This window comes from Silene latifolia, chromosome X (assembly GCF_048544455.1).
Source record: "Silene latifolia isolate original U9 population chromosome X, ASM4854445v1, whole genome shotgun sequence".
NCBI lineage: Eukaryota > Viridiplantae > Streptophyta > Magnoliopsida > Caryophyllales > Caryophyllaceae > Silene > Silene latifolia.
Window position 1 is genome coordinate 1,763,221 of NC_133537.1, and position 27,870 is coordinate 1,791,090.

The 27,870-nt window shown below is 35.4% G+C and overlaps 3 protein-coding genes across 5 annotated transcripts; 2 read left to right on the top strand and 1 right to left on the bottom strand.

Annotated features, from left to right (window-relative positions):
- The first annotated feature begins 334 nt into the window (after window positions 1-334).
- LOC141622170 (BEL1-like homeodomain protein 4) lies at window positions 335-11,530 on the top strand. The gene is made up of 5 exons (XM_074438227.1): window positions 335-707; window positions 993-2,208; window positions 4,539-4,924; window positions 8,784-8,844; window positions 10,478-11,530. Exons 2-5 carry the CDS (start codon window positions 1,129-1,131, stop codon window positions 10,943-10,945), a joined length of 1,995 nt encoding a protein of 664 aa, XP_074294328.1. The 5' UTR covers window positions 335-707; window positions 993-1,128; the 3' UTR covers window positions 10,946-11,530.
- Window positions 11,531-13,385: 1,855 nt separating this feature from the next.
- LOC141622172 (uncharacterized) lies at window positions 13,386-14,381 on the top strand. The gene is made up of 3 exons (XM_074438231.1): window positions 13,386-13,564; window positions 13,711-14,046; window positions 14,127-14,381. Exons 1-3 carry the CDS (start codon window positions 13,483-13,485, stop codon window positions 14,204-14,206), a joined length of 498 nt encoding a protein of 165 aa, XP_074294332.1. The 5' UTR covers window positions 13,386-13,482; the 3' UTR covers window positions 14,207-14,381.
- On the bottom strand, window positions 14,337-27,204 carry LOC141622171 (histone-lysine N-methyltransferase SUVR5). 3 transcript variants are annotated; one of them, XM_074438230.1, is made up of 12 exons: window positions 27,030-27,204; window positions 24,213-24,417; window positions 23,478-23,780; window positions 22,870-22,980; window positions 22,498-22,608; window positions 17,582-20,191; window positions 16,942-17,103; window positions 16,415-16,531; window positions 16,231-16,334; window positions 15,895-16,032; window positions 14,980-15,067; window positions 14,337-14,880 (listed from the first exon to the last, which is right to left on the bottom strand). In XM_074438230.1, exons 1-12 carry the CDS (start codon window positions 27,038-27,040, stop codon window positions 14,773-14,775), a joined length of 4,068 nt encoding a protein of 1,355 aa, XP_074294331.1. In that variant the 5' UTR covers window positions 27,041-27,204; the 3' UTR covers window positions 14,337-14,772. The 3 variants fall into 3 exon arrangements, with proteins under 3 accessions (XP_074294331.1, XP_074294330.1, XP_074294329.1); XM_074438229.1 differs by having other exon boundaries at window positions 24,213-24,616; XM_074438228.1 differs by having other exon boundaries at window positions 24,213-24,652.
- Window positions 27,205-27,870: the final 666 nt, after the last annotated feature.

Genomic DNA, 27,870 nt, shown 5'->3' on the forward strand with positions numbered 1-27,870 from the left:
GTCCGTGTCCGTTTTGATGCAACCTAGATCTCAACTAGCTTATTAGTTGATAAATTCATAAGAGATGATACTCATAACCCAAGCTCAAATTCCGTAAATAATAACTAGCTTAGTTGGTAAAATCCTGAGGTGATATTGATCATGACCCAGCTCAAATCTCGTTAGTAATAAAATCGTTCTTGTGGGTCCCTTTAGACCAAGCAAAAAAAACCTCGATCTAGAGCTGATCAAATGCACGCATGATAGGTTACCCCTCTTTGTAATTTTCTTAAAATGTCTTATTCAACCAGTTTATTTCCAGACAAAGTAAACCGATATTCAATTGACGAGACGACCCATAAACAGCTCTACTCCTTTCCTCTTCTCTCTCTCTACCCCACTCCTCTACTTTCCTCTCTCCTCATGTTTAGGCCATTGTGTTAAAAGAAAGAAAAAGAAACAAAGCTTTCCCTCTCTTCCCCAAATCCTCTAAAACAAGTCCACATATAATCATATTGTTAGTTGATATCTCTTTCTAGAATGCGATTGCTAAAGAGATCACACTTAACTACAAATAAAACCACTCAAAAAAAATAAAAGTCGTCTAAAATAAAGAGCTACATAGATTAAGAAAGATTGGGATTGACATGGCAAAGAAAATAGACCCAAGTGAAGAAAAAATAATTACCTTTTTTTGTTTTTGCTTCAAGAATAATATCATCTGAAAGGTATAATTTTCATATCTATTATTCATTAATTTTCACTTTTTTTTTTCCTTGCATTGTTTTATTCACAAATTCTTGTTTACAGTCGTAAAACCATTCAAATCAACACCTTTTTTTGGGGTGATGGTGTAGCCTACCACGGTTTTAAGCAAGACTAATTGTTTTTTTCTTTATTTAGGTAGTTTTAGACATTATTTTGATGAATTATAGAGATATGAAGAATTTTAAGTATGTTCTTTATTTTTTTCTTAAAGATTTAATCGCGAAGTTTTTTTTTTTTTTTTGAAGGAATCGTGAAGTTTATTTTGAATAGGAGTGAGTAATCAAGTATAAAAGAGAGGTCGATCGAGAATTCGAGATAAGATATTGTTGTTGATGATGACGACGATGAGGAAAAGAACAATGGATATGATGATAACATGGGATGCATAGCAAAACAAACTCCATGTCAGTAAAGAATAACAAGACTGTCTTTACATCCACAAAATTCATACAATTACCATCATTATCATCATCATTACCATCATCATCATCACCATCACCATCATCATCCGTTTGTGAGAATTCTATGACACAAGATTACCATCATCATCAACCTCAACCTCACAATATATTCGCTTTCCCGGATGGGTTTGAAAGAACCTCCGAAAACCCGTCTTCAACAACGAATACTGTGGACCCTACTGCCAGAGGGATAAACCCGGCTTACGAGACGGCCGGGTTGCTGTCTGAAATGTTCAATTATGGGCCCAACACCGTGGTCCCGAATAACATTGACCCACCTCATCAATGGTATGGGGACCACCATGGTGGTGCTAATAACTCAGCCGCCGCGGCTATGCAACTTTTTTTAACACAAGCACCGCCTCCTTCTCCGCCACCTCGGCCGCCTTCTGAAATAGAAGGTTCTTCTGTTGGAGGGTTTCATTCCATGGGAGTTAATACATTAAATAATAACCTCAATTTTTGGGGAGCTCATCATCATCATCATCAAAATGATGTTAATAATCCGGGAGAATTAAGCGGAATGATTGAAGGTCAAGGATTATCGTTATCGTTATCGTCATCGTTACAACACTTAGAAGCTGCTAAACAAGCTGAAGATCATAATCAAATTAATCAGATTATGTTCTTTAAGAATTTGAGTAGTACTACTACTCCAAACCCGATTACCCTACATAATTTGCAACCGGTAGGCGGGTTTGGGATAGGGTCCACGTCCACGTCAGCGACATCGGGAATGGTCAATGTGTTGAGGAATTCTAAGTATGTAAAACCTGCTCAAGAGTTATTGGAGGAATTTTGTAGTGTTGGGAGGGGTCATCAGTTGAACAAGCCTAAGATATTAGGTAGGCAGAATTCGTCAAATAATCCGAATTCGGCCAATAGTGGTGGTGGTGGTAGTGTGGGCGGTTCTTCATCGAAAGAAACACCGCAATTGTCACCAGCTGATAAAATAGAGCATCAAAGAAGGAAGATCAAACTCCTAGCCATGCTTGACGAGGTATGTACTACTTTATACTCCGTACTATTTTATTTTGTTAACACAAAAACTTAAATAAGACCGAGTTTCTGATTAACTCATTCACCATATAGTTAAATTAAATAAGGAGTTTACATATAATAATTTCCGGGACCATCTCGATTTGAAATTTACGGGTTCTTTCTTCCCTTCTCCCTTCTTCAAAAGTCATGACCAAATCTTCTTTTGTTTAATCAAGTCTTAACTTTACTAAACCAAACCAATAAGTTCAATTAATTAATAAGTTTAATTAATTAATTAATTAATTAATCCCAAAAGATTAGCAAATAATGATCCGACATGCTTCCACTGATTTAATCACCTCCAATACATAAAAACAATGATATTAAGCCGGCAAGCAAATAGTAATTATGTTAGAGCATATAGTATGATCCTTCTTGATTCCCCCTTTAAAAATGAATCTTAATAAACTATAATTAGTGGTTGTATAGGTGTAAGATGATTCAATATTTCATACAACCTAGTAAAACAATACTATTAATTATTATTGTTGAAAATTCAACATTATAATGAGCTAAGAAAAATGTCATACTACACACTACTCCATTAATTTGATAATTTTGAATTATTACTCCATATAAATCATTTTGTTGACTTAGGAAGACTTTAATTAAATATCTATTTCTATCGTGATCCTGAAATCAATCATCTAAATCTTAACATTTGTATTATAAACCGGTTCAACACCTTTACAAAACCATATTGATAATACAGAATCGTGATTCACAGGGACAAAGCTAATAACTATAATTCGCATTATAGATAAAATTGATATTTCTGATCCTGAGTAGAATTTAAACCTAACTTCATCCCTGGTAACCCACTCCTCATTGTCGACACGTGGGTCGTCATTAGATACTTTGTTTAAGTTAAGGACGTGAAAATTGAATAATATTGAACACCAATAGATATAATGTCATTGTTCCTACCCTCCATTAACACACAATCATTTTGTCTGTACCTTGAAAGCTTAGCCTGGATTTTCCACATTTATTTTTCTCTATACTTTTGGTACCCCTTTAAGAGTAACAATCTTATAGCTTCTTCCTCATTTGTCCTTTTTGCTTATTTTATTTAGGGTTCAACAATTACTCCAAAAAGCAAGCCACCACCTACACTTACTTACATCCCCTTATTTAATTTAATCACGTACTTTGTGTATTTTAAGTACAAATTAAGTACTAAAATTGTCCAATGCACTATTTAATTCGCTTTAATCTTTACTTCACAAATTATACTATAAGATCGGTGTATGCTGCGACCACTTACAATAACTACTTTATAGTAAAAACGGCAATTTTATTGTAAAAGGCCAGACCACTGTTTATCATAAAGTGGTCACTTTCTATTAGTCGACCCTATAACGGTCACACACAATAAATACTATCTTTATTACTTAATTATAATAATAAGATCTTCAATCACACGATCATTATGATAATAACAAGCTCAATTACTTGTCATTATCATTTCATTTTCACTTATTAATTTTTTCTTAAAAATAGCAAGATTGTTGAAGTTCCCTACATTCCCTATATATATCATATTCTCTCATTTGTCATAACCTATATAACAAAATTATTAGTTCGTGTGTCATATTGAATTTTGAACTAATAGAAATATTAAGGCATCTTCCTCATCTTGGCTAAATTAACTTTTCCAAGGTAGTTGAATGAAAACAACCCTTTAACATCCTTGATATATCTTACGTATACTACCCATGGAACTTGTGACGACTGCTTATCAACTTCCTAACACCTTTTCGCATTTATAGCTTCCATGCCATATATACTAAGTGCCTTTTCATTTAGCAGTTAAGGTAAAGGTATCGGTTACATTACCTTACATACTCGATGACATTATAAGCAAGCTTGTTCATACATCATACTTCATAGTGGTTAAGATTGAGATACTGGATGAGTGGATGAATAAATCACATAATAGACGTAATATATATTAAGTTTTTTGTCTAGTTGTTATGATAGAGATGTATGGTACTCGTTTTTACTAATAGTTAACATTTGTTTTTAAACGAGTTTTTATTTATGAAAAAAAAAAATGTTACTTGGTTTATTTATATCTGGCTTAAACGTAAACTATTCATTCAGGCTGACTAAATTAGACAACAAATCCTTTTGTCACCCCTAAGTATGAACTTTATAGTTAAAATTTCATTTTTTTTTTCTTCTAATTTATCTTATTGTACTACTCTTTATTAATTTCCTTGTAAAATGGATGACAAAAACTCATCAATACCGAAAAAATAAATGTTTAGACTATATATAATCCAGGTGGACAAAAGATACAACAACTATTGTGAGCAAATGCAAATGGTAGTAAACTCATTCGACTTAGTGATGGGATATGGAGGTGCAATACCCTACACGGCGCAAGCGCTGAAGGCAATGTCAAGGCATTTCCGGTGCTTAAAAGACGCGATACATGCCCAACTCAAGCATAGTTGTGAGCTTCTAGGGGAGAAGGATCCCACGGCTAGCTTAGGGCTAACAAAAGGCGAGACGCCAAGGTTGAAGATTCTCGAGCAAAACCTTAGACAACAAAGGGCTTTCCACCAAATGGGGATGATGGATCAAGACGCATGGCGGCCTCAACGCGGCTTGCCTGAGCGGTCTGTTAATATTCTCCGGGCATGGCTCTTTGAGCACTTCCTTCATCCGTATGTTTCTTTTTCTTCTCTCTTTAATTTTCTTTTTACGTCTATTAAGTATATGGCTAATATGTGTTTTAAAATGATCGATAATATTACTCATATCAATAAAATACACATTTTATTTAATAAGCGCATGAGTTAGTTAAAAATTCTTTGGTTAGGCATGCATACTCAATTACTCATGAGACATGAGTAGGCTCATGAATAATGGCAGAGCCAGAATTACACTTAGGGAGTGATTGAACTTGTGATCTCATAAAGAAATAAAACTTGAAATTTAAAAAAAAAATTAACTAAAATTTTCGAAAATTACTCTCAAATTTAATTTAAAGTTCCTAACACCTTATAATTTAATTTAAAGTTTTATTTTCTTATCTAAAATAAGGTCGACAAATTTAATAGACAGCCCTGATCAGTGTATCATCTTCGTTGTATCAAGAAAATGTTTCAAATGATGTTTATATTATATAATTATCCCGTTACAACGCACATGTGTAAAACTCGTAAAAGACTAGTAAAAGAGGGAATTTCATTCGTAATGGTAGGTCTACTCTTAAATGTTGCATGGTGAAATATAAGAATATTGATGATGGATCCAAAGTCGCTTTTATTTGTGACCTTGGGTCTCAAAAACTGGTAATGTCGGGTAAGAAAAGGCTGAGATAAAGGGTTAAAGCTCATCGATCACTGAACAATAGATCATCAATATGCTCATGGCATGTCCCTTTAATTTGTACCTCTCCTTCGCCCAAGGACAAATTATTACCATTAGGTTTTTGAAAGTATCCATGTCTTTATCATGCCTTGTTATAAATACAATTTTCTTCTTAAATAGATTTATTAAATGATTAGCCATCAACCACCTCACGGACACGACACGACTACCCTTCAGCACTGACTAAACAATCGGCTATTATGCTCGATCTGCCACTTTATTCAAGTGAAATATTCACATGTGAACAACCAGATATCATAACATACACTCTTAAAACTATCTGTTAAATTAAATATCTTTTAAAAATTAGACCATATTATAACTATCTCCAATCACCTTGACTTATATCATATATAAAATTAGAGAGTGTACAATAATAAAGTATTAAATTAGTTTAGTTATAGCTAGGTATGTCTTGAATGTTGAATCCAATTAGATCATAGTTGAAATCATTTTCTTTTTCTTTTTTCAGTATCCATTCACATCAAATGAAATTGAAGTACATTTTCCTACTCAATATACCCCCTCTCTCATATTCCATATTAATAGAGTCGTCCACACACAATACCAACCACCTAGTAAAATTTCCTAAACTAATGTTACATCCTTTATCCTTCAACATTCTTTTTATGAAATAAAGTACGAATCAATTACTCTCTCTATTTTAATTCATTATCCCCTATTTCCTTGACTTTTATCTTCAGAATTATTGTCTCATTTATAAATTTTGTAAGAAAATAATAAAAACATCTAATATTGCACTTAAATAACTAATTACGTACATTAATCTCCAACACAATAATATTGTTTCAACGGAATAACGGATATACTAAAGAATTTAAATAAACTTTTAATCAATCATTTTGTCTCGATTTATTATTTATTAAAAAAACTCTTTGATATTCTTTTTATGATTCACATCTTGTTTTAATCATATTTTTCAGATAAAATAAACGTAATTTATTAACTATTAACTGCACTATGATTAGGGTTATTGTGTTATGATTAGTTTGTGTGTAATATACACATTGACCTTTAAGAGATTGACTTATGGCTTTCTTAAATTTTAAAAGCAAATTTAGGTAACCTTTCTCTTGCATCGATAAACCAAACCTATCATTTATCAATGACAACATACGTCCAAGAAATAATGACAACTAAAAAGCTAATAGTATGTGTGAATAAAGAACAAATAATATAGGATATTATTTCATCAACCGTTAAAATACAATCATGTTTTTATTTTTATTTCCTGGCATTAAATAACAATGATATCAGTATGTCAAAGATTCAATTGGATGATGATACTCATGATTCAGTATTTACAGTTGTCCTCCAATGACCTCTCCCTGTCTCTTTGATTCTCACGCCCTACAACTAGGGGTGAGTAAATTTAGTTCCAGACCGGACCATTTGGTCTGGACTGAACCCGGACCAAATTCTTTTTGGTTTGGTCCTCGGTTTTTATTTTTTGAAGTTTTGGTATTCGATCCGGTATGGTCCAAAGACCGGTTATTTTAGGTCCGGATCTAATAGATCGAAATATATGGCTTTTAACATTCCGTTTGATTCGGTACGGTCCGTGCCGGTTCGATTTTGGACTGACGCTTAGCCCTGCTAATATAACAATCAAAAGTGGAATGTTAAAGCGAGCCTAAATTCTTACTAATAACCTAGTTTTTAAAATGATAAAATTCTCATGAAAATTAATTTACATGAAGTTTCAATTCATGTGAATGGCATAATAGTTATTAGTTTTTTGGTTTGCATGAGGGAAATGAATTGATTGGAATTTCCACTTATTAAGGGTTTGGGACATGATGACTTCTTACATTTTCTAGGAATTTAGAGTTTTGTAGTAAGTAAAATTTCCCATGAATTCGATAACCAAATAATATCATATTTATTCAATTCAAGGAAAATTCTACTTTCTATGATTAGAAGGTTAACCAAACAATCCCTTATAATAGGCTGACTCTCAAAAGATCTCACCATTAACGAATGATTTTTTAAATATTTAATGATCATATTGACATTTATTCTTAGCTTAAATGGAATGGAAATATAGACAACTTAACACCAAACCAATGTTGTCAATTCTGAACCGACTTGTAAATTTCTTCTTATGTTCCGAAAAATGGTGACCCATTCTAATTTTGGATACGATTTTAGGTAGTTATTGTATGTAGTACTCCATATGTAATTAGTAATTAGGTAGTCAAGTTTTATATCACACACATTTGATAAATGTGAGTAAAATAAATATTTGATAGATTAGGGTTTTGACTTCGAACCGATATTATTAACCTTTCGGGTTATCTATAAGATATTACAATTTTACTGTTGAAATTTACCTTTTTATCAGTCCAAGTCGTATTTATTTTGATTTTAACAACAATGCACGAGGAAATAAATATATGTGAGAACTTCCACTTATTAAGGGGTTTAGGTCAATGATTTCCTACGTTTTGTAAGAATTTAGAGTCTTATGAGGAGTAGAACTTGTCATGAATTCGGCAACCAAACAACACCATATTTATTCAACTCATGGGAAATTCTACTCTTTATGAATTAGAAGGTCAAACAAACAATCCCTTATAATAGACTGGCTCTCAGAAGATATTATTACCATTAACGAATGACTTTTAAATATCCAATGATCTGACTCACATCTAATCTTAAATGGAAATATAGACAACTTAAGTACTTAACACCCAAATCAATATTGTCAATTCTAAATGAATTGTAAATTTTTTTCTTATGTTCCAACAAATGGTGACCAATTCCAATATTAGATACGATTTTATGTAGTTACTGTATGTAATAATTCATATATAATATATAATTAAGTAAACTTTTATATCGCACATTTGATCAACGTGAATTGAATAATAGATCATGATCTTGACTTTAAAACATAAGTTTTAAAGATCTTTTGGCGATATAATTAACTTCTGGGATCAGTTTATAAGATACTACTATTCTACTATTTAATCCTTACTTTTCTTCATGACTCGAAATTGTAATCGCGATTTTAACAACAAATGCACGAAACTAATATCATATTGGTTTCTTTATACGAAAAAATTGAAGAATATAAGTAGGTCCAATTAAATAGACAATAAGTTACAATGTGGCAAGTTTTCTCAGGTACCCAAGTGATGCAGATAAACATCTATTGGCTCGACAGACAGGATTATCGAGAAATCAGGTTTGTCCTTATGTTGTCCTCCTTCTCAGTTCTCACACTTTTTTTTTGGTGCATTATTTTGCTTTTCATATACACATCAGAATTCACTGACGTATAGATCAGAATACTGCAGAAAAATCACTGACTGGTAATTAAGTTATAAAGGTGTTATCATAATAATCATTTATGAAAACTGAATAGTAAATTGGTATGCATCAAATGGACCGATAGATAGCTGACTGTAGTTATAATAAATATGGCGGTGCATGACTGCATGAATTGACCACAAGTCCACAATAGTGCTTTCTTCTTTATCTCCTTGATTTTTTTTTTTTCAAAACAGTCTTGTTTGTGACGGTCGTTAATATCTCACAACCCCTTTTCATTATTACAAGTTTGTCACTGTCACAAGTACGGCTGCAACTGAGCTAAACTCCCTCGACAAGCCCTCAAAGTCAAGCTCGATCAAAGCTCGGCTCGAGATCGGTCAAACTGAGCTCAAGCTTGGGCTCGAGCCAAGCTTAGCCTAAACCGACCTGAGCCCGAGCACACTCATGCTTGGCTCGGAAGCTCGTTTAAGCTCATTATTTTTAAATTACTTAATTCCTATCAATATGTTTACTTAAATTATATCAATTTTATGATGAATTAAATAAAATATTACTTTAGAAAAGAAAATAACATAATAAGTGTTATTTTAAGCTCGGACTCAATTTCAAGTTCAGCTCAACTCAATTGCACTCCTAAAACTCAGAAGTAAAAAATTATGGTTTTTTTTGGTCGTATGTAACATACAACGATCTTATAATTTAGTAAAGTAAATACGTTACGCCTTATTAAGTGATAGCAATAATTAAGTAAAGATCCATAAGCTATTTTATGGGACCGTTGTATCGTACATGCAATCAGTGACCTATTTCTGTAGACTAGGGACACTTACTAAAATTGTTACTAACTTATTTTAACTGTTCACTTACAGTTTGTAAGAATAGAAATTCAATGCATGTCTTGATATATCAAAAATCTAAGTATATATGTATAAAGTTGTCATAATCCCAAATGAATGAGTTCAGTCAAAGCTGCTCATTCAGTGTGTATCTTGAATTTATTGTTTTCCTAAACACTAAAACTAATACAAACTGAGTACTCGCTCCGTTCTCATCATTTGTTTACTTATTTTATTTTTAAGTGTCTCATTTATTTTTTAACCTTTCAATAAAAGAAAGTTTTTTATGTGTAATTTGATCATCTATACGTTCTGGATCAGGCAATAAGAATCCAATTATTCTATAATATTGATTCGTACAAAATAGAGGAAATTTATTCATTTATAAACCATTCGTACTAAACAAGTCTGAAATTCTTTTAATAATTATATATCCCGTGTCAAAGCAAATGATCGTAATTAAACATCTTGTTTTCTTAAATTTTTTATTTTTAAATATATAAAAAACATTGAGTCGTTTTTTGATTAGATGATTTTGAAATCAGTCGTTTTGAATTAACTCAATTTTATATCTAATAACCAAAAAATTGAGTATGATTAAACTTTAGCCTAATTTACGTTTAACTCAAATCATTCAGATTGGGTCAATTTTGTTAAAAGTTTGATGAAGATGACACCTTACTAATGTTACAAAATGGAAAACAACAGGTATCAAATTGGTTCATAAATGCAAGAGTACGGCTATGGAAACCTATGGTTGAAGAGATGTATCAACAAGAGTCTAAAGACGAAGACGACGACGATGACAATCAGGATGATGACGTAAAATCAACAACCCAAACAAGTAACAACAGCTTTCCAACAGCACAATCACAACCACAACCACTTGCTCAAAACTCAATCCAATCTTCGGTTGATACCATGCACCCTACCACACCTAATTCTAACACACATCCACCAAATTTCTACCAGCATAGTCCCGCCAACGTCTCAGAACTCCCTTTAACTATCCCGGTCAATGATGATAGTGATTACCCTCACCAAGGATCCCCCACAACCATGATTAGGTTCGGGTCCACGACAGGTGACGTGTCACTCACACTAGGGCTCCACCATACCGGAAGTACCCCGGAAAAAAGTGCTCCTTTTGAAGTTAGGAACTTTGGGAGTTGCTAAGGCTTGCTTGCTATATGCATATATATATTCGCTCCCATTTCAGTCAATTAATTTGATTTGACTTTTTACATTCGCGCTAAAAAAAGTCAAATCAAATAATTAAGTGAAATAGAGGGAGTACATTTTCGAAGGGCTAGTGGACAACTAGACATTCGTCATAATATTATTATTATTATTATTATTATTATTATTATTCGAAATTTAATAGAGGATTAGAGAGGAATTCAGATAATAATGCATTGGGCATTATGATTTCCTTGAAGAAAGGAAAAGAGTACACAATGGTAAAGGGACATAGCTAAGTATGCTAGCTAACTATATGTTGGTCCATAGTCCATTATCATTTTGTCATTTTATCATTTTATCATTATATAATATAAATATTCTTGTAAATTGTAAATTAGCATGTAGTATTGTTTATTATTTTTAGTTTTAGTTACCAAGTAAAAAGTACATTTGGTGGGAGAAAAAGGAGAACAAGGGCTTTTGAATGGTGGAATGGCTTGTAATCAGTGATTAAGATAATGATTTCAAGGTATGATGGTCATATTATTAGATTGATTGAAGAGTTGATAATGATTTCAAGATGAATGTTGTAATTATTAGAAGGAAAGTAAAATTGTGTAGTGATTAGACGAGTAATTATGATGTACGACAGTCTCACACACTGAGACAGTCCATTTCAATATAAAAAAAAGGGTTTTTCTAACGTGGCACACATTAATAACCTAAATACGGTAAGATGTGCAAGAGATTCTCACTAATTATGGTAAAAATGAGTTTATACTTGAATATTTGATGAGAATCTTTTGCAAATCTTACCATATTTAGGTTATTAATGTGTGCCCTTAGGGCACACGTTAGAAAAACCCAAAAAAAAATAGTCATTTAAACAATTGGTACTACCAAATAGTGTTCGTAAATGAAATATGGAACGTCAAAATAATAATGTAAAAATAGTGTTCGTAAATAATTAGTGTGACCCATGTAAACAATTGGTATTAGTTTTTTGGTGGGGATAGCATTAGTAGGAATAAATTTAATATGGAACGTCAAAAAATAAGAAGGGTAGCAAGATGTCGTTATCATTAAAATTTGGGGTTGTTTTGGAAGATCAAGGTCCCCTACAAGGCTACAAACCTGGTCATCAAAGTTTAAATGAAAGGGCAGACTAAAGATTGGACCAACAATGCATGATTATATCCAGACGGCTACTGATTGCACCTCTTTATGGGCTTATGGCCCACTTTTGATTGCGATAGCTCATGACCCTTTTGGGATTTGGGCTCGACCTTACCCCGCCTGAACCTCGATCCCCAAGATGATAGATAATACTTGATCGTTATTTGTGATTAACATTTTATACAGCTAGTTCAAACAACCTATACGGAGGGCTAGTACAATAATAAACTGGTTGATCGAGAGTTAAGTGGGTCAGAAGAATGCGAGAAAATTCTTGAACATGAGAAAGAACGAGGATAGGATGGTAGTAACGAAGACGAAGGCGTGATGGTGAATAAAGAAAAGTAAGGGATAGCCGGGTGAAGTTTGGTTGCTAAAACAGTGAAAATACAAGGAATTTATAGAAATACGGATATTGACGGAAAATCTAACAAAAGTGACTATCAAGATCAAGAGTTGGAATAGTTGTAGAGATTAAGGATAAATTTTGGAGTATCTTATTTTAGAGGAAGTTGTTTCTAAACAAGTAACTGGTTCCTCAGATTGTTACGAGAAGAGGGGGGCAATAATATGGTTTATAATGAGTTAGAATAAAGTTCAAATTACTATGATCGGAGAAGAAGGCTAATAGAATAGATTATTCCTCTTTATGGGCTTGAGTGGAGTGGAGCGCGGGAGTGCCTCAAAGCGTTGCAAAATGCCAACGAATTGAGAGGTCCCGGGTTCGACTCCCTACACGGGACTGCTGCGGTATCCACCTGCCATCAAGGATAACCATAACCTTGATGACTTACCTGGTCCCCGAATTTGCACGGGTGTTCCCTTGGATAACCAAAAAAAAATCTGTTTAGATGTACACTAGCCAATCTTAGCATTGAATCCTTGGTAGTTAGTCCACACTCTTCATGAACAAAAAAAAGGTTAAGTTCCAGCTCATATATATCCTTTTGACAAATTTTTATATAAAATTGTCTGAGTTTAAAACGGCTCTCACGTATAATTTTAATAGAGATTAATTAAAAGCCTAAAAGGTGGTTATAAAAGATTTTTAACTCTTAAGCAAAACTACAAAGAATGTAACAACTACGTTGACTTTAATAGGCAAACACAAGGAAATGCACAAATACAAAAATGACCAAAACATTGACTTTGACTAATAAAACTAATCATGTATGACTTTGACTATTTTATACTACAACACTATTTCTCCAAAGGCATGTCAAATGTTTACATCAATCTCCTACAGTCCTACATTGATCTAGTTAATAGATCTCAAAGATACAAATATACGATCCTATAGAAAAGATCCTGTTCAAGTAAGGTCGTATCTAGTTAATGCTGTCTTAAGAGTAAAAATGGTAAACCTCTACCTAATATGCTCTCTGCTAATGGCTGCCCTCTTTATTATTTCTACTTCTGCTCAGTTTGATGACCCAGGTATTCTTCCTATCTATCGCCTTTTATCTACCCCGAGTTCTCGTATAAAACCGTCTCTAACCAGACTACTTACGATTATAACACCGCCACACTGGAGACCAACTGTTTCTGAATTTTATTGATTGTTTGTTTTTGTTATGTATTAGATTGGTATTTCTGGATTCCCTTATATGCCGGTGCAGCCTATGTAAACCTGATGAACCTCATCGGGACCAGCTCGAGTAAAATAACTACAAATGTCGGAAGCATTATTCTAGCCTCTGGGGAATTCTTAGCAAGCAAGGTGATTTTGGAGCATTATTCTGGAGAATCGGTGTCAGTAGGAATATTGTCAATGAACATGAAAGAAAGGGTAGTCAGGGAGAAAATTGGAAGTGTTCTGGTTATTCTCTGTATGATATTACAGGTATCAGCAGGTACAGAATTTAACAAGGATCCTGCAAAGAAGATGAGGTTGGATGTCGCCTCGTCCACCAAATACGGTATGATGAACAGACTTGACTAACAATTATATACATTGTGAAAATGGCGTTGTAACAAACAAAAGACGGTCTTGTTGCAGGTATGGCCATCCTGGTGTGCATCGGTTATGGCCTCTCTGCTGTCTTTCTGATGTATCATGAAAACGAGATCAAGTTCTGAACAACTGATCGGTATAACAAGAATTGCAGGCTCTTTCTTTTTTTCTGTCTAATATGAGTTATTGACAATTTTGATATGACGGATTTTGCAAGCAATGTCACAAAATTTGCTGAAAACAATACTCCTTCCATTGGAATGAAAATGCTCATCTATTACAATTGTGAGCTTCAAAGCTAAGTTTTAGTGAAAAAAAAATCTGATTCTACAAGATTTTACAGAATTTAGACCATTACACAAGATTAGGAGCATTGGACAACTTTGATTACAAATCAGATGTTTTACGAAAGGATCACCAATCAAACGAAAACAGGGCCTCTATGCTATTCCTAAATAGAACAGTAAGCTATGTAATGCAGAAATATCGACAAAAAATGAGTAGAGAGAAAATTACAACTTACTAGGAGACTGGAGACGTATCATACATTCTGGACGCAATACCACCCAGCGCTACCCATGAAGTTATTGAAGAGGCCATGATGGAACCTGGAGAAGGTCCTATACAAGAAAGGGACGAACTTTTCATCCCAGAGGTAGGTCTTGAAACATGGCAAGAACAAATGTTGGTGTTACCGGAGGCGTCCCCTGCAATTTTTGGCTTCACACAAGCAAGGGAGCGTGTCTTTAGGCTGTAGATCATAGAAGTAATCAAAGCTCAATTCTTCACCTGCATTTATCTGCTCCATAACACGACATAAATGAAAAGGTAGACAGACACATTCATTTCGAGTCTACCAGAATTATTTAGTTTGATAGTAAAAAGGTAAATCACTTACATCTCGCTTTGCATAGAGTCCAACGTGGGCAAACTGAAAATCCATGCTTTCAATAAGAACCAGATGACTCGCAAGGTTCGGGGAGCAGCTACATAAGCCAATACAACAGTGTAAAAGATCAATTATAGCAAGAACAAAACCAACATAGGCAGCATAAGTAAGACACCAACATGCAAAGAGCCGCGTTGCCCACGTAAAATGATAAACTACTGTTCAAGTGTTTTCCACAATTTCGACTATTTGTTAACCAACTACAAAGTCCCGAAAACTTGTTTCCCAATTCACACTCAAAACAACACGAGGCTGGTGTTCAAGGGCTCCGCAAATGACAGGCCACAGGGTAAGAAGGTTGAACTTCCCTGCCAAACACTACTTTTAAAAGACATGATTTACACAACATTTCAATTCAATTCATTTCTTGCAAGTTCCATTCTTTTATAACATATGTTATGTTTAAAATTCCCACTGTATACTTTTCTGGCGATGGCAAAAAAAAAGTGTTGACCACCAATGTGTTCGCAAAACATTCTTTTTCCTGATTTCCGTCCAACCAACTTTATTGCTCCTTTTATATCCCTTCCTAAATTTGGGAAAACAATCAAGACATTTATCTAAAAGTGTCTTTTTGACGGTATTAAGGTAGAGACCCATCGATTGGGTCTCAACAATCGCCATAAGCTTATTGGTTGAGATTGTCTGCTAACATGGTCCCAAGTTCAAATCTTGGTAGATTCATATTCTCACATGTGAAACTTCCGCACAAGGTATGGTGGGCGTGTGTATTATAAATCGTGATATACCTTTGATCATGGTATAGCCATCCGAACACGACAGAAAACCCAATGTGGTTAGGGTAAAAATAAGCAAGAAATTGTTGTAATTATCCAAAAGCAGTTTAAAAGAGTACTTCCTCACCTGTGATTTATAAATCGTGAAATATTCCCGTATCTAGTAGCATCAATGACATACTCAGTTTGCCCTTCCATCAAATTGCCCAAGTTCTTCATATGGGCACTTGTGTCATAGATATAGTCACATTGATACGTCCCATACCTAATCGTACAAAGAATATAAGCGAATGTGAAGTTGCAAATTTGTACTGTAATTTTTTATGTAAATGGAGCCACTAAGGCATTTTTGATGTAAGACGGTTTTGAACTCGAATGTTATAAATAGCACTACTTGATGGTTGACGCCATTTTCATGCAAATTTGAAAATTTGTTATCTGATGAGCTGGTTATGGGATGAACCTGTCATGTCTTCTATTGGCCTCCTGTAGATCTAATACCTCACCAATAAACTCACAGACAAATGTACCGCGCAAAATTGTTTCAATGGATCGGACTGCCCAACCCTGTCAATTATGTCCAACAAATCAGCGTTTGCCTGTCATTTGAGTCCAAAACAGTTTTAAAACAAACATAACAGCATTACCTTGTCCACAGTTTTGAAAACTTCTAATTTCACCCTTACGCCATTCTGCAAAACCCTATTTGGACAATTTTTATCACACTTGCAGAAGTTATTGCACTCATAGACTGGAAAATCATCCTGCATGGCATGGAAAAGATTAAATGAGACACATGTCCGTGTAAAATTGACATATGAAGGTAAAGCCGTAGAGGTATGAGTGATCTAAACCAACTCGACAAGCTTCCGAAATCAATTCGGTAAAAACCCTGCTCTATCACAGATTGGCCAGGTTACACTCTTGTATGAAAGCAAATAAACACGGGAGCAAATAACATTGGCGAGCTGTGCTAACTAGAAGAAGCCATCCCCAATGGAGAACCAATTTGCTAAAAGTCCGAAACTAAATGATTTATAACAATGTCAAAAATACAATGGAATGGAGTTTTCCAAGTGGCAAAAATTTCATAGCTCAACGAATCAAGTGCCCAGAAAAGAATCAGATAAAAGAACACAAGTAGTAAAAAAAGGGTTCACTAAGATTATTTTACCTCTAACATTAATCGGCCAATGTCGTCATACGGAAATCTTCCTTCCATTAGCTTCTGATCTATATCTTTTGCATTTTCATAATCAGTGTTGAATAGGTAGACATGATCACATGTCTCAGAAGAACAAGCTGCCTGTGAACAGCCACAACCCATATGCATATTCTACAAACAGAGGGAGAAGTCATTAGCAAGTAGCCTCGGAAAAGAGACCAAAAAAGTGCTTATAATCTAAAATTACTCCGAAGAAAGGAATTCTAAACAGCTCTTTCAATATGCAAGATACAAGGTGGAATAAAGGCACTATTCATGTAGGTAGGTAACTAGGTAAGCAAAAGATCATCACATATTCTGATATACAATTATTCATCATTCGTCACTCTATATCAAATGCCCAGCCCCAGTGTGGTGAATATGTTCTTTACGAACATCACATGTCATAATTTAAGGGCGATGATTAAAAAAAGGAGAAAGAGGAGTTGATATTTTGCACACAAAATCCCAAAAGAAAGACCCAACATCAATCTTCCTGTGCTAGCATTTAGACAAATATCAACTGGAAACATTCATGCAATTGTTTGTGTATGCAGTTTCCAGAAATAGAATAGAACTCGTGAGATATACTCATATTAATAGCCAATACCTGCATACTGAGATCAGATGATGGATCAAATAGCAGCTTGGTAACATATGTAAAGGCCTCCCACGGCAGGAAAACAACTCTACCATCAAAGGAATATGTTGGAGTATGGAGCGAATCTATCAGATGTTTCTCTACCACACAAGGAACTGGTACTTTTTCCAGCCCGAAACTAATATCATCACACAAGATTATAGTAGTCTCCAAATGCTTCCTTTTAAGATGGTGCGCCTCTATGATATAATGGCACTCATCCATTTCACACTCTGAATGTAAATTTGAGGATGGTGAATATGACCTCCCACATCCATTTGTGCGCAAAGTCAAAACCGCCCCGAGGCCTTGATCTTCCTGTGGTTTGCATCCTTTAGAACACTTGAACCCCTCTTGATGCCAGCTCACTTGAATATCGTGTTCACTGCAAAGTTTGGCTGCTTTTAAGTACAAACGTTCTGGTAGCGCTCCATATTTCTGCTCCAACGACAACTGAAGGGCAACCTTGCAGCAAGTTGAGCGTGCAATAGATAAGATTTCGCGGTTAGTGGGCCGAGCTTTTGTTTTGTGAGCTTCAGAACACAACATTTTTGCAATGGCCGAGCACTGTGTCTCAGTAAGTCTAGCAGGACTACTAGCAGGACCCAGTACACGAGCAGCAAGTGAACTAGTAGACTTCAACCGTTTCTTTAAGATGGCACTTGCTGAATTTCTCAGTCTATAAGATGCTCCCCCGAGTCCTTTCTTCAATCGTGGACGACTCAGTTTTCCTGATTTAAGTCTGTAAGTGTAAAAGTGGAGACCCTTTTTTTTCGGACGGGAGCTAAGTAAACTTGGTCCCATATGAGCTGCTTGATGATGACGGCCTAAATCAGGAAGCAGATCAAATTTCAAGCCACAAAGCTTACAAATAAACCTTCTATCACTGCCATGTGTCCCAGAATTATTTTCAATGGACTCAGGCTTCATAGGAAAGGGTGTTTTTGACTGCCTAAAATGTTCGGTATGAGCTGCAAGAACATGTGACCAAAGCTCCTCAAAATTACCAAAATGGCTACCACAAGGAATACACTGAATGAGCATGCAATGCTCCACAAATTGAGCATGGTGTCTCTCTTGAACATGGGTCTCAAGAACCTTCCGGTTAGTGAAAGAATCTAGGCAAATTGCACAAGCATAGCCCCTAAAAAGCCACTGAGCTTCCTTATTGTGATTATTTATCCAATGCGCCCCAAGCGTCTGATCATCAGAAAACTCTTCTAAACAGATTGTACACTTGAAACTTCCAATATAATCGGTCGCGTCCACTACAGGCACTAAAGCTTGTTCCTCGACATGAGAAGAAGGAAGTTGTTCATTTTTATTAAGAACAACTCCCCATATTTTGTGCAACCTGTCTTTTTCTCTAGCAACCAACTGCATTAGAAGTTCGAGAACATACGAATTTTTGGAAGCTTCAGCCACAGCCCACTGAAGCTGGATCTCCTTAGGAACGGGGTTTCTCGATGATAATATGCTTTTAAAGAGCTTGTAGAAAACTTCACATGCTTGATGTAAATGAATTTTTTGATTCTGGGATGAGCATGCCCTCAGAAGATCTAGAAATATTTCTTTAGTGATTATCCTACTCCTGCCGTTTCTAGCACGTTTCAGCCACATTGGTAAATGTTTATCACAGTATAATGAATGCTTGGTAGGACTATCTGGACAAATACCATGGTTGCCCTCCAAACCCAATCCTACACAGCAGGCTATCTCTATACTCTTAGGGCTCTCAGGAGGTCGCTGAGGTTCCCCAACAATGACAATGTCCGTGCAAGAATTTGACAATACATCATGTTTCCTCTTCAAATGAGTCCCAGGTGACCCAGGAGACTTCATTTCATCGTCGTGGACCAGGTGTTTTTTACAAAATAAGGTGTCGGGCAGAGAACGGTGTTTGCATTTATGACCAAGGGTGGTGGTTCCTTGACATATAGGCGTGTCAACTGATGGAGTGATCTCCATTTTCCTGGAGTTTGCCGGAATTCGAGACATCACATGAACACAACAGTAGTCATCACCTTCATTCGCCCACCTTACACACTGCCTGCCCTTAGCTTCAACAAAAGCAATGCATTGTCTGCTCTGGAACCTAGACACTGAATTTTTTGTCTCAACCACACCATTCATTGTCACCTCTTGCAATTCAGCATCATTTTTGGCAACTTCTAGAGTTCCTTGACTTATAAGCCCCTGTTTAGAAGGCAAAATTATGTTACCAGCAGTATCATCATGCATAACTGTGAAAAATGACGGATCAATCTCTACAGTTGTAATTTTCGAAGGGCTCTTATTTTCCAGTTGTGAGTTATTCGGCTCTGCACGACGAATTTCAAGTTTGGGTCGTTTCCGGCTAATTTGAGGAGTTGTTATACTTGTCAATGAAGTACTGCTCAAATGTTCTGTTGGAATTTTGCAAGGCTGCTCAGTGTTTCCACCAGCGGACACAGAATTCGTCATTGAAAAGGTTTCAACGCCTTCATGCTTCCACATTTTCCATTCAGCACCCAAAGCAGGCTGTCCCTCAACATCTCGAAGAATGTTGATCTCACTCCACAATAAGGACTCTACCAGTTCCTGAAAGTGTTGAACAATGGACAAAAAATACAGCTGTAACCAAGACTCCAAGAGACATACAAGAAAGCTCCAGATATATGAGAAACTGAGATAAACAACTCCAATGAAAAAACATTCAAAGAATTATTTTTAGAGGCCATATGGTCCAGATCTATGAGTTAAAGGTTATATGTGTAAGAGAGAATGTTTGCAACTTTGCATCATAAAAGCTATTCGTAGTACGGACTATTTTTGGGAAATCTCTTGGGAAATTGCTAGTATTGTAAGATTAAAATAGATATTCAACTTTTTATACGAATGGTTCTCTACTTTCGTGAAGCCAGTGGCCAGCCAAGGTCACTCAGGTCAAATCTGTCACTATGGTTCAAAAGTCACTTGCTTCCACAATCTTTCCTCGTTCACAAGGAGTTCATAACCTATTAGGTCAATCTAGTTTTCGTTTTTGATGAAAAGAACCTCAAATTAACAAGAAGTCAATGACTCATTATCCTGAAACTAAATGACCAGAATTCAGGGATAAATAGTCAAAGTATACCCTTCCTCGTGAGGTGAGGGAGCGCAGTAAATATATTTGCACTGGATACCGGTAAGAAAAGGCCTATCACATGTTTGCCCCACTTGAATGGCTGAACCCTCTCAAATCCATTCTGAAAATTCAGATGAAAATGAACTTAAACCAGGGAAACCGACCCAATCTGAACCGACTTAAGACAGCAAAACTAATCAAAGACAAATTCACTATTAAAGTTACTAACAAAAAAATGATCTCAAGTCATTCAACAAATTCACAAAACTGACCCAAACCAGACCCATTTGAAGCCCGAGATGAGAAAGCAATATGAATTATATTTTTATCAAATAATAGCCAAAATATTATTTATGAGAGTTTTAGTAATTCTATAGAGGCAGGTAAAAAAATACATTTCATGTACTCTCTCAGTAGATATAATTCTTCCCCCTTCTATGGGCAAAGTTTTTCAGGAATGAATGAAATACAAGAAAGAAGGTGTCGGGGCTAGGGTGAGTTGAGAGGGGAGACAGTGCATGTTGGAGATAAATTATAACAAAACTAATCCACTCAATAGTTAGCTTAAGCTAAACTACAATAGCAATCTCTATGCTCTCCCCGTATCTCATAGCACCACACGCAAAGCACACAGTGACAACAGGGGCTCACAACGCGAGGCGCAAGGCGCATCAAGGCAATAAGGCAATAAGGGGCCACAGGAAGAAGGTAATAGGAATAAATATAATAGTTGGGTCTCAACCATAACCTTAAGGTTTTGGTTGAGCTGGTTCATCTATCATGGTATCACAACCAGTGTGACCAATAGGTCACGAGTTCAAATCCTCACAGCCTCCAATAACTCACGAAGTGGAAATTTAGCACATGGTATGAGGGGGGTTGTGCACTAACCACTTTTCGAGCCCAATGAGCACTCGAGCGAAGAAGCGTAATAGGAATAAATATAATAGTTGGGTCTCAACCATAACCTTAAGGTTTTGGTTGAGATGGTTCATCTATCTGATGGCACAAGGCGAGCAACACATTTTGGATCGGGCCAATTACAGATGGGATGGTTTCAGGTTGGGTCAACTCGGGGTTAAGCAGAACTCGAGTCGGGCCAGGTCAGTTCGGATTTCAGGTTGTGCGATATAGGTCTCGGTCGGTCAGACCAGTTACGCCACATGAAGTGTGGTGTAGTGGAGTCGGGGTGGTTCATTGAGCGGAAAGCCGGATAGTTGGGTGTCTAGAAAGAAGAGCAAAGTACAATTGTAACGCTATGCTTTAAAATTTAGCAAATAAGGAATGTTGTAGTAAAATGAATTCAGTGAGCAAGGAACATGTATACTGTCACATGACAATTTAGGTCATTTTGCTTATGAAAATATGGGTAAGAAAAGAAGTGGGAAGAACGTAGCAGTACATTCCAAAAAGGAACATGAGACGAACATACCTTCTATTAAAGAAAGAACATTAATTTTGCTCATGGACATTTAGTATGTGTCAATGGACATGGAGGGACCATGTTCCCTTTAAAGCTTTTTCCTTTGCACTTTTTGTATATGTGACCCACAAGCCACAAGTATAAGTCATACAAGTATTTCATGTTCAAAATATCGAATAACGGAGATGCAGATAAGTATGATAACTCCCACCATTGTTGTCCAAGAAAACATCATCAGATTAACCTCACATCAGTATCAATGAATGCATGGTCTGATGGTTAAACTAATAGCAGCATGAGAATTACACATTATCCAATCCAAACGTATGCAACACAAAACATAAAACAGTAACTAACCTCCTTCAGAACTTCAATAGAACCGGCACTGAGAGCATTCTGGCACTTCTTAGCCCACATGAGGAAAGAATGCTGCTGCCAGTTAGAATTGACATACTGCTCTGATAACATCTGTTAAAAGAACATTTTTTTAGTTAATGGGACTAACAAATTGGACAGTAAATAGATAATATAGAGGAAAAGTTCTTGCAGTTCAGATTGCAGTTCAGAAGAAATATCATTTTCAGTGAGCGGATGTCGAACATCCTAATATATCATTATCACTGTGCAACTCACTTCTCAAAACCGAAGGCAGTTGAAATAATATAGCACAAAAGTTGCACCAACAAACAAAGGAACAAGTCATTATAAATTATAGGATATAGAGTTTACATTCTGAAGCTTCAAAAGCAATCTTCCAAGGTCAGAATAACCTTTACAACCATAAGCTTCCGCGGCAAATTTCCTCCATACAGCTACTTCACGAGCAGTTTCTGCCAACACCTACGACAAGTGTATTTTAATAAGAGATAGCTAACAACGATATGATTTGAAAGAATGGAAAAATGGACAAATCTTTTAAGAATTATTGCATATTTAATACTCCCTCTAGCCCTTATTGTTTACTCCCTCCATCCAATAAACTTCATACTTTTCAAAATAAGCGAGGGGAATTTGTGAAAGGTACTTGTCATTCTCTTTTGATATGTTTGCTTTGGTTCTTTGTTTATTCTACCAAATAAAGTTGTTCATTAATATGAACTCATTAAAATGCATTCATTTTAAATTAAGATAATTAGTAAACAAACCAAGGGTAATGACAAATTTCTTTAACATTTTTGTACATGTCAAAAAATGCGAACACTCTGAGACGGGTAATTTTATAAGAAACTATTTCATGCTTTCCAGCGATACTTACGTAAGACAATTCATTATGACTAAAAGAAAAGTAAAAATATTAAAGACAAATTTAACAGCATCAGAAACCGTGGATGTTTCACCTGAATAGGTAGCTGGTCAGCAATATTTAGCAAACCAATTACTAGTTTTTTCATAATAAAGCGCCGTGCAACAGCCAAATCTTCAACAAGTTTCACTCCAGCTTTATGTGACCGATGTGCAATTGGCTGTGGTAGCTCATCAATTGCACAGACGAGCGACGTATCGGCCCAAGAATAATTCCTTGTGTGAGGAAAGAAAATGACAATATAACTCTTCCTGTCATGTGTTGGCTTTGCTTTAACAGTTGCAAGTGGCCAGTCAGCTCTCTCACATTTGATACCAGCTTGCCACTTCCCTCTCCACTATACTTGCAAAGTCGAAATGTTAAAAAACAAAACAAAAATAGATACTGCTTTAGTTCGAAAAGAAATAGATTATCTTCTTACTAACGAGCACAGTCCGTTGGTATAAATGTGGGATCAAGCTCCCAAGGATAAAGTCATAAAACCATTTTGGTTTCACAAAGAACTTAGATGAATTGGTCTAGGCCAATTCATTAACTCTATAATTAGACGTCACGCATGAGAGCGTCCATACAAGCCTCGTTGTTTTTATTTTCGTAACAATTCAAGTCATAATTTTGATAGCATAGTTCTGCAAAACAATGGCTACGTCTAAGAAGTGCACACAAAATTTAGTGCACCTGTGCAGCCAATGCGAGCAGAATGTGTAATTTGCGCCATTGTGATTACTATTTGATGTGATGTTTTAAATAACAAAAAAAAAAAACATACCTTAACCCATAACGCGAGTGCTTCATCATGCTCCGGCCACTTGGATGCTGAAATAGACAACTCTTCGTCCTTATTATCACAAAGTGAATCACTCTCAATTGTGTTAACATCAACATGAGAATTCTGAAAATCAAGGCAAGCTTCTTCATATTGGTTCTCTTCATCTCGGTTATCCTCGTGATCACAAAGATTGCTACACTTCTTGCTGTCATCATTAACAACACAACTATTGAGAATGTGGTCAGCTTTCATATCTTCAGGGGACCGTAATTTGCCATTCGCGGCATAATTTGACTCTTCATAATCCATTGACTCAGTGACAGATTTCTCTTGAGGGTGACAAGGTGTTTCAGTACAGAGGACAGCAGAATGCGCAAGCACTTCCATATCGATACCCATAAAATCTAAAGACCATTTGTAGTGTTCACGATGTCATTTATCTGAGCAAAGAGATTATCAATGAAACTCCAATGAAATCAGCTAAATAATTTGTAAAACAGCCATTACAGAAAAAAAACTTGAACTCATATGAGTAATTACCTATATACAACCTATCACAATTATAACAACATTACCAGTGCCTCAAAGACAATCTCAAATAGCGGGATAAGGAGAGTCAAATGTATGTAGCTCCCCTGAGAGGTTATTACAGGATGACCCAAATTGAAAAGTGTTATCTTACACCGCAACTTCACAATTACAAGCGCAGTCAGTTTAGTAAGTAAATAATAACGAGTCTTTGGCTCTATAGAAAATGGAAACAAACTATCATGAACTACAAAAATACGGAGTCCTCGTTATTCACATCTGTTGTTTTATGATGCAATGTTAGCCTTAATTAGTTTTGATAGTGACCTTATAGCCCTGATCAATGACAGAGACCAGTTATAACTTGGGTGCCATAAATTCTCGCTACTAAATACTCTAAATACCACCTTCGTTCCAATCATTCGTTTACTTTTGATTAAATACCCTCACACACACACACACACACACAAAAAAAAAAAAAAAAACATAGACAAAAAAATCACCCAAAGGCCAAACCCAATGCCTACCCCAATACGGAGTACGAGTAATATTTTGTAATCAAGTGACCAACTTCCATAGATCACCAGAAAATCCGTGATGTACTTGGTTAATGCGACATTGCATAATGCAAACAAACTAGGATGTTGCCAACATTATTATTCTAATCACTAAACCAAACATTTACTTTAAAAAAGGGCAGCCCCGTGCACGATGGCGTCCCCGCTAGACGAGGGTCCGGGGAAGGGTCCCACCACAAGGGTGTAATTGGGGCAAGCCTTCCCTTGCCATTTTGGCAAGAGGCCGCTCCAAGGACTTGAACCCGTGACCTCACGGTCACAAAGCAACACCTTAACCGGTGCGCCAAGGCTCCCCTTCAAACCAAACATTTACTTTGATAAAAAAAATAAAAAATATCAGCAAACTTATATGATGGCACTCTACTTGCTGAATGCTGACATACCAGCCAGTGATCTTCTCCCAAATACAGTTAATCCAATATACTAACAGTATATGTGCAACTGCCTACGACACTATAAACTGGTACAAACCACTCACATGTATAACTTTATAATTATGTTCGTCCTTACGATGTAAAAAAATTAACAAACACTCCGACTATACAATTCTGGTCTTCTTTTGTGAGACTGTTGTACGCATATAACTAATTCCTTTACACATTTATATAACTCGTATAGAAATGGGTCGGTCTTCTACGTAATTTTAAATATTAATTTGAAAAGTGATCAGTCTTTTTTTTTTCTTTTTTATGTTTGACAGCTCATTTAATCAGAGCCTAGCACAAGCATTGTGTGCATTAACTTCCCCATCAATCAGAGATGGCCTCTTTTCCACCCAATAAGTCCTAATCAAACATTATTTTTTCTTTTCTTTTCTTTTTTTTATCAACTATTAACAGTTTCAAAATTATCAAGTCCAATCGAGCAAATCAATAAAGCTGTTAATAAGAGATGGCGTTCTATTAATGAAATTATTCTTCTATTTCAAATTAACATCGCTAATTACGCATATACTCCCCTAGTAACATTCAGTGACATAACAAAAGAGCAGTCGCCCACTGGCCCCTAATTGCTCACTCCGTTCCATTCATTTGTTTACCGATTAAAATCCTTTTTTACAAAGTAAGCAAATGACTGAAACAAAGAGACTAGTTAAGATTTTTCGATCTATTTCCACCCGCCTAACTACAAATCTTGGTTCCATTACTGAACATATGACCCAATCTTGGACACAATTTCTTTAACACAACTTTCTATGGTACCATTCCACTTCTTCAAAACCCTAATTAAACAACAGCAAAGATCAATCTAAGCTAAACCCTTAAAATTAAAGTGTTATTACATCAAAAACCTAAAAATCCTAGAATACATAGATCTAAAATTAACCCAGAACAGCCGTATTCCCATATACACAACATTCAAATATAGGTGGGTCCAAATTAATTACGAAAAATATAATCTGGGTATTGTATAAAATCAAGTAATTGATTATGGGTTTCTAAATAATTGGATCGTAATAATTCTAGTGCATATGTCAAGGGGTTAGAGAAATGGGCACTGGCCACAACAACACAAAATCGCAAATCTTTATTTAAGACGGACATATATATGATATATCTGCTTAAACAAGAAACGGGTATATACAAGGTAAAACATAAAAAGGTCGGTTGTAGAATAAAATGCAGGTGACATAATAATAAAAATAAACACAATAATAATAATAATGTGTAGATATATCATGTGTTGTAAAATGTAAGGTGATGTGATGTACCTTTTAGCCATTGTTGTAGGTTGTTTTGAGTTAAAAGGGTCGAAATTGTATTAAATTGTTGTAGGGTGACCTTTGTTTGTTGTATGTGAACGTTTTATTGAAAGGGGGGAGATGGACATGTCTAAGGTCCAAAACCAGGTCTTTTTAATCAGGAAACAGATTTTGTGAATTGTATACCAAAAAAAACATTAGGGGAGTATTATATACGGAGTGCTATTCCTTTATCGATTTAATATTATTAGAGTTTATTTTTTATTAATTTTAAAGCGGTTTTATCATGAAAAGCTATATTGTTGATTTCAAAAAAAAATTATATTGTTGATTTTAAAGTTTTTTTTGTTATTCAAACTCACTTAAACATGGTACTTAATCTCTCATTCTTGTTTTTTTTTTCTTTTAAAGGGAACAAATTTAATCAACTATTTATTAGATAACGCGTCAAAAAGCATGGGTAAGGGTGTTTCATAAACAGTAGATTGATGAAATTTCAGTATATTCAAGGCTTTTAGCATGCTTGACTCAACAATTTACTAAATTGTGCGTTTGATAAATGGCATATTGAAACAATAGATTGAGCTTCAATCTACTGTTTTCCAATATGCTGCTCCCCTAGTATATTTACTTTAGTAGCTTGTAAAAAATGAATCTCTCTATAATTTACACAAGTATACAACAACAAATTAACCTAAACCCGTTAATTACCGAACACTTTTACTAAATCTGTTAATTGTAATATACTAGTCAAATATGTCAATTAAATCTGTCATTTGTAATCTGCTTGACCAATCTGCTTCTGATAATTATAATCTGATGAGTACCAAATAAGGCCTAAGACTTAAGA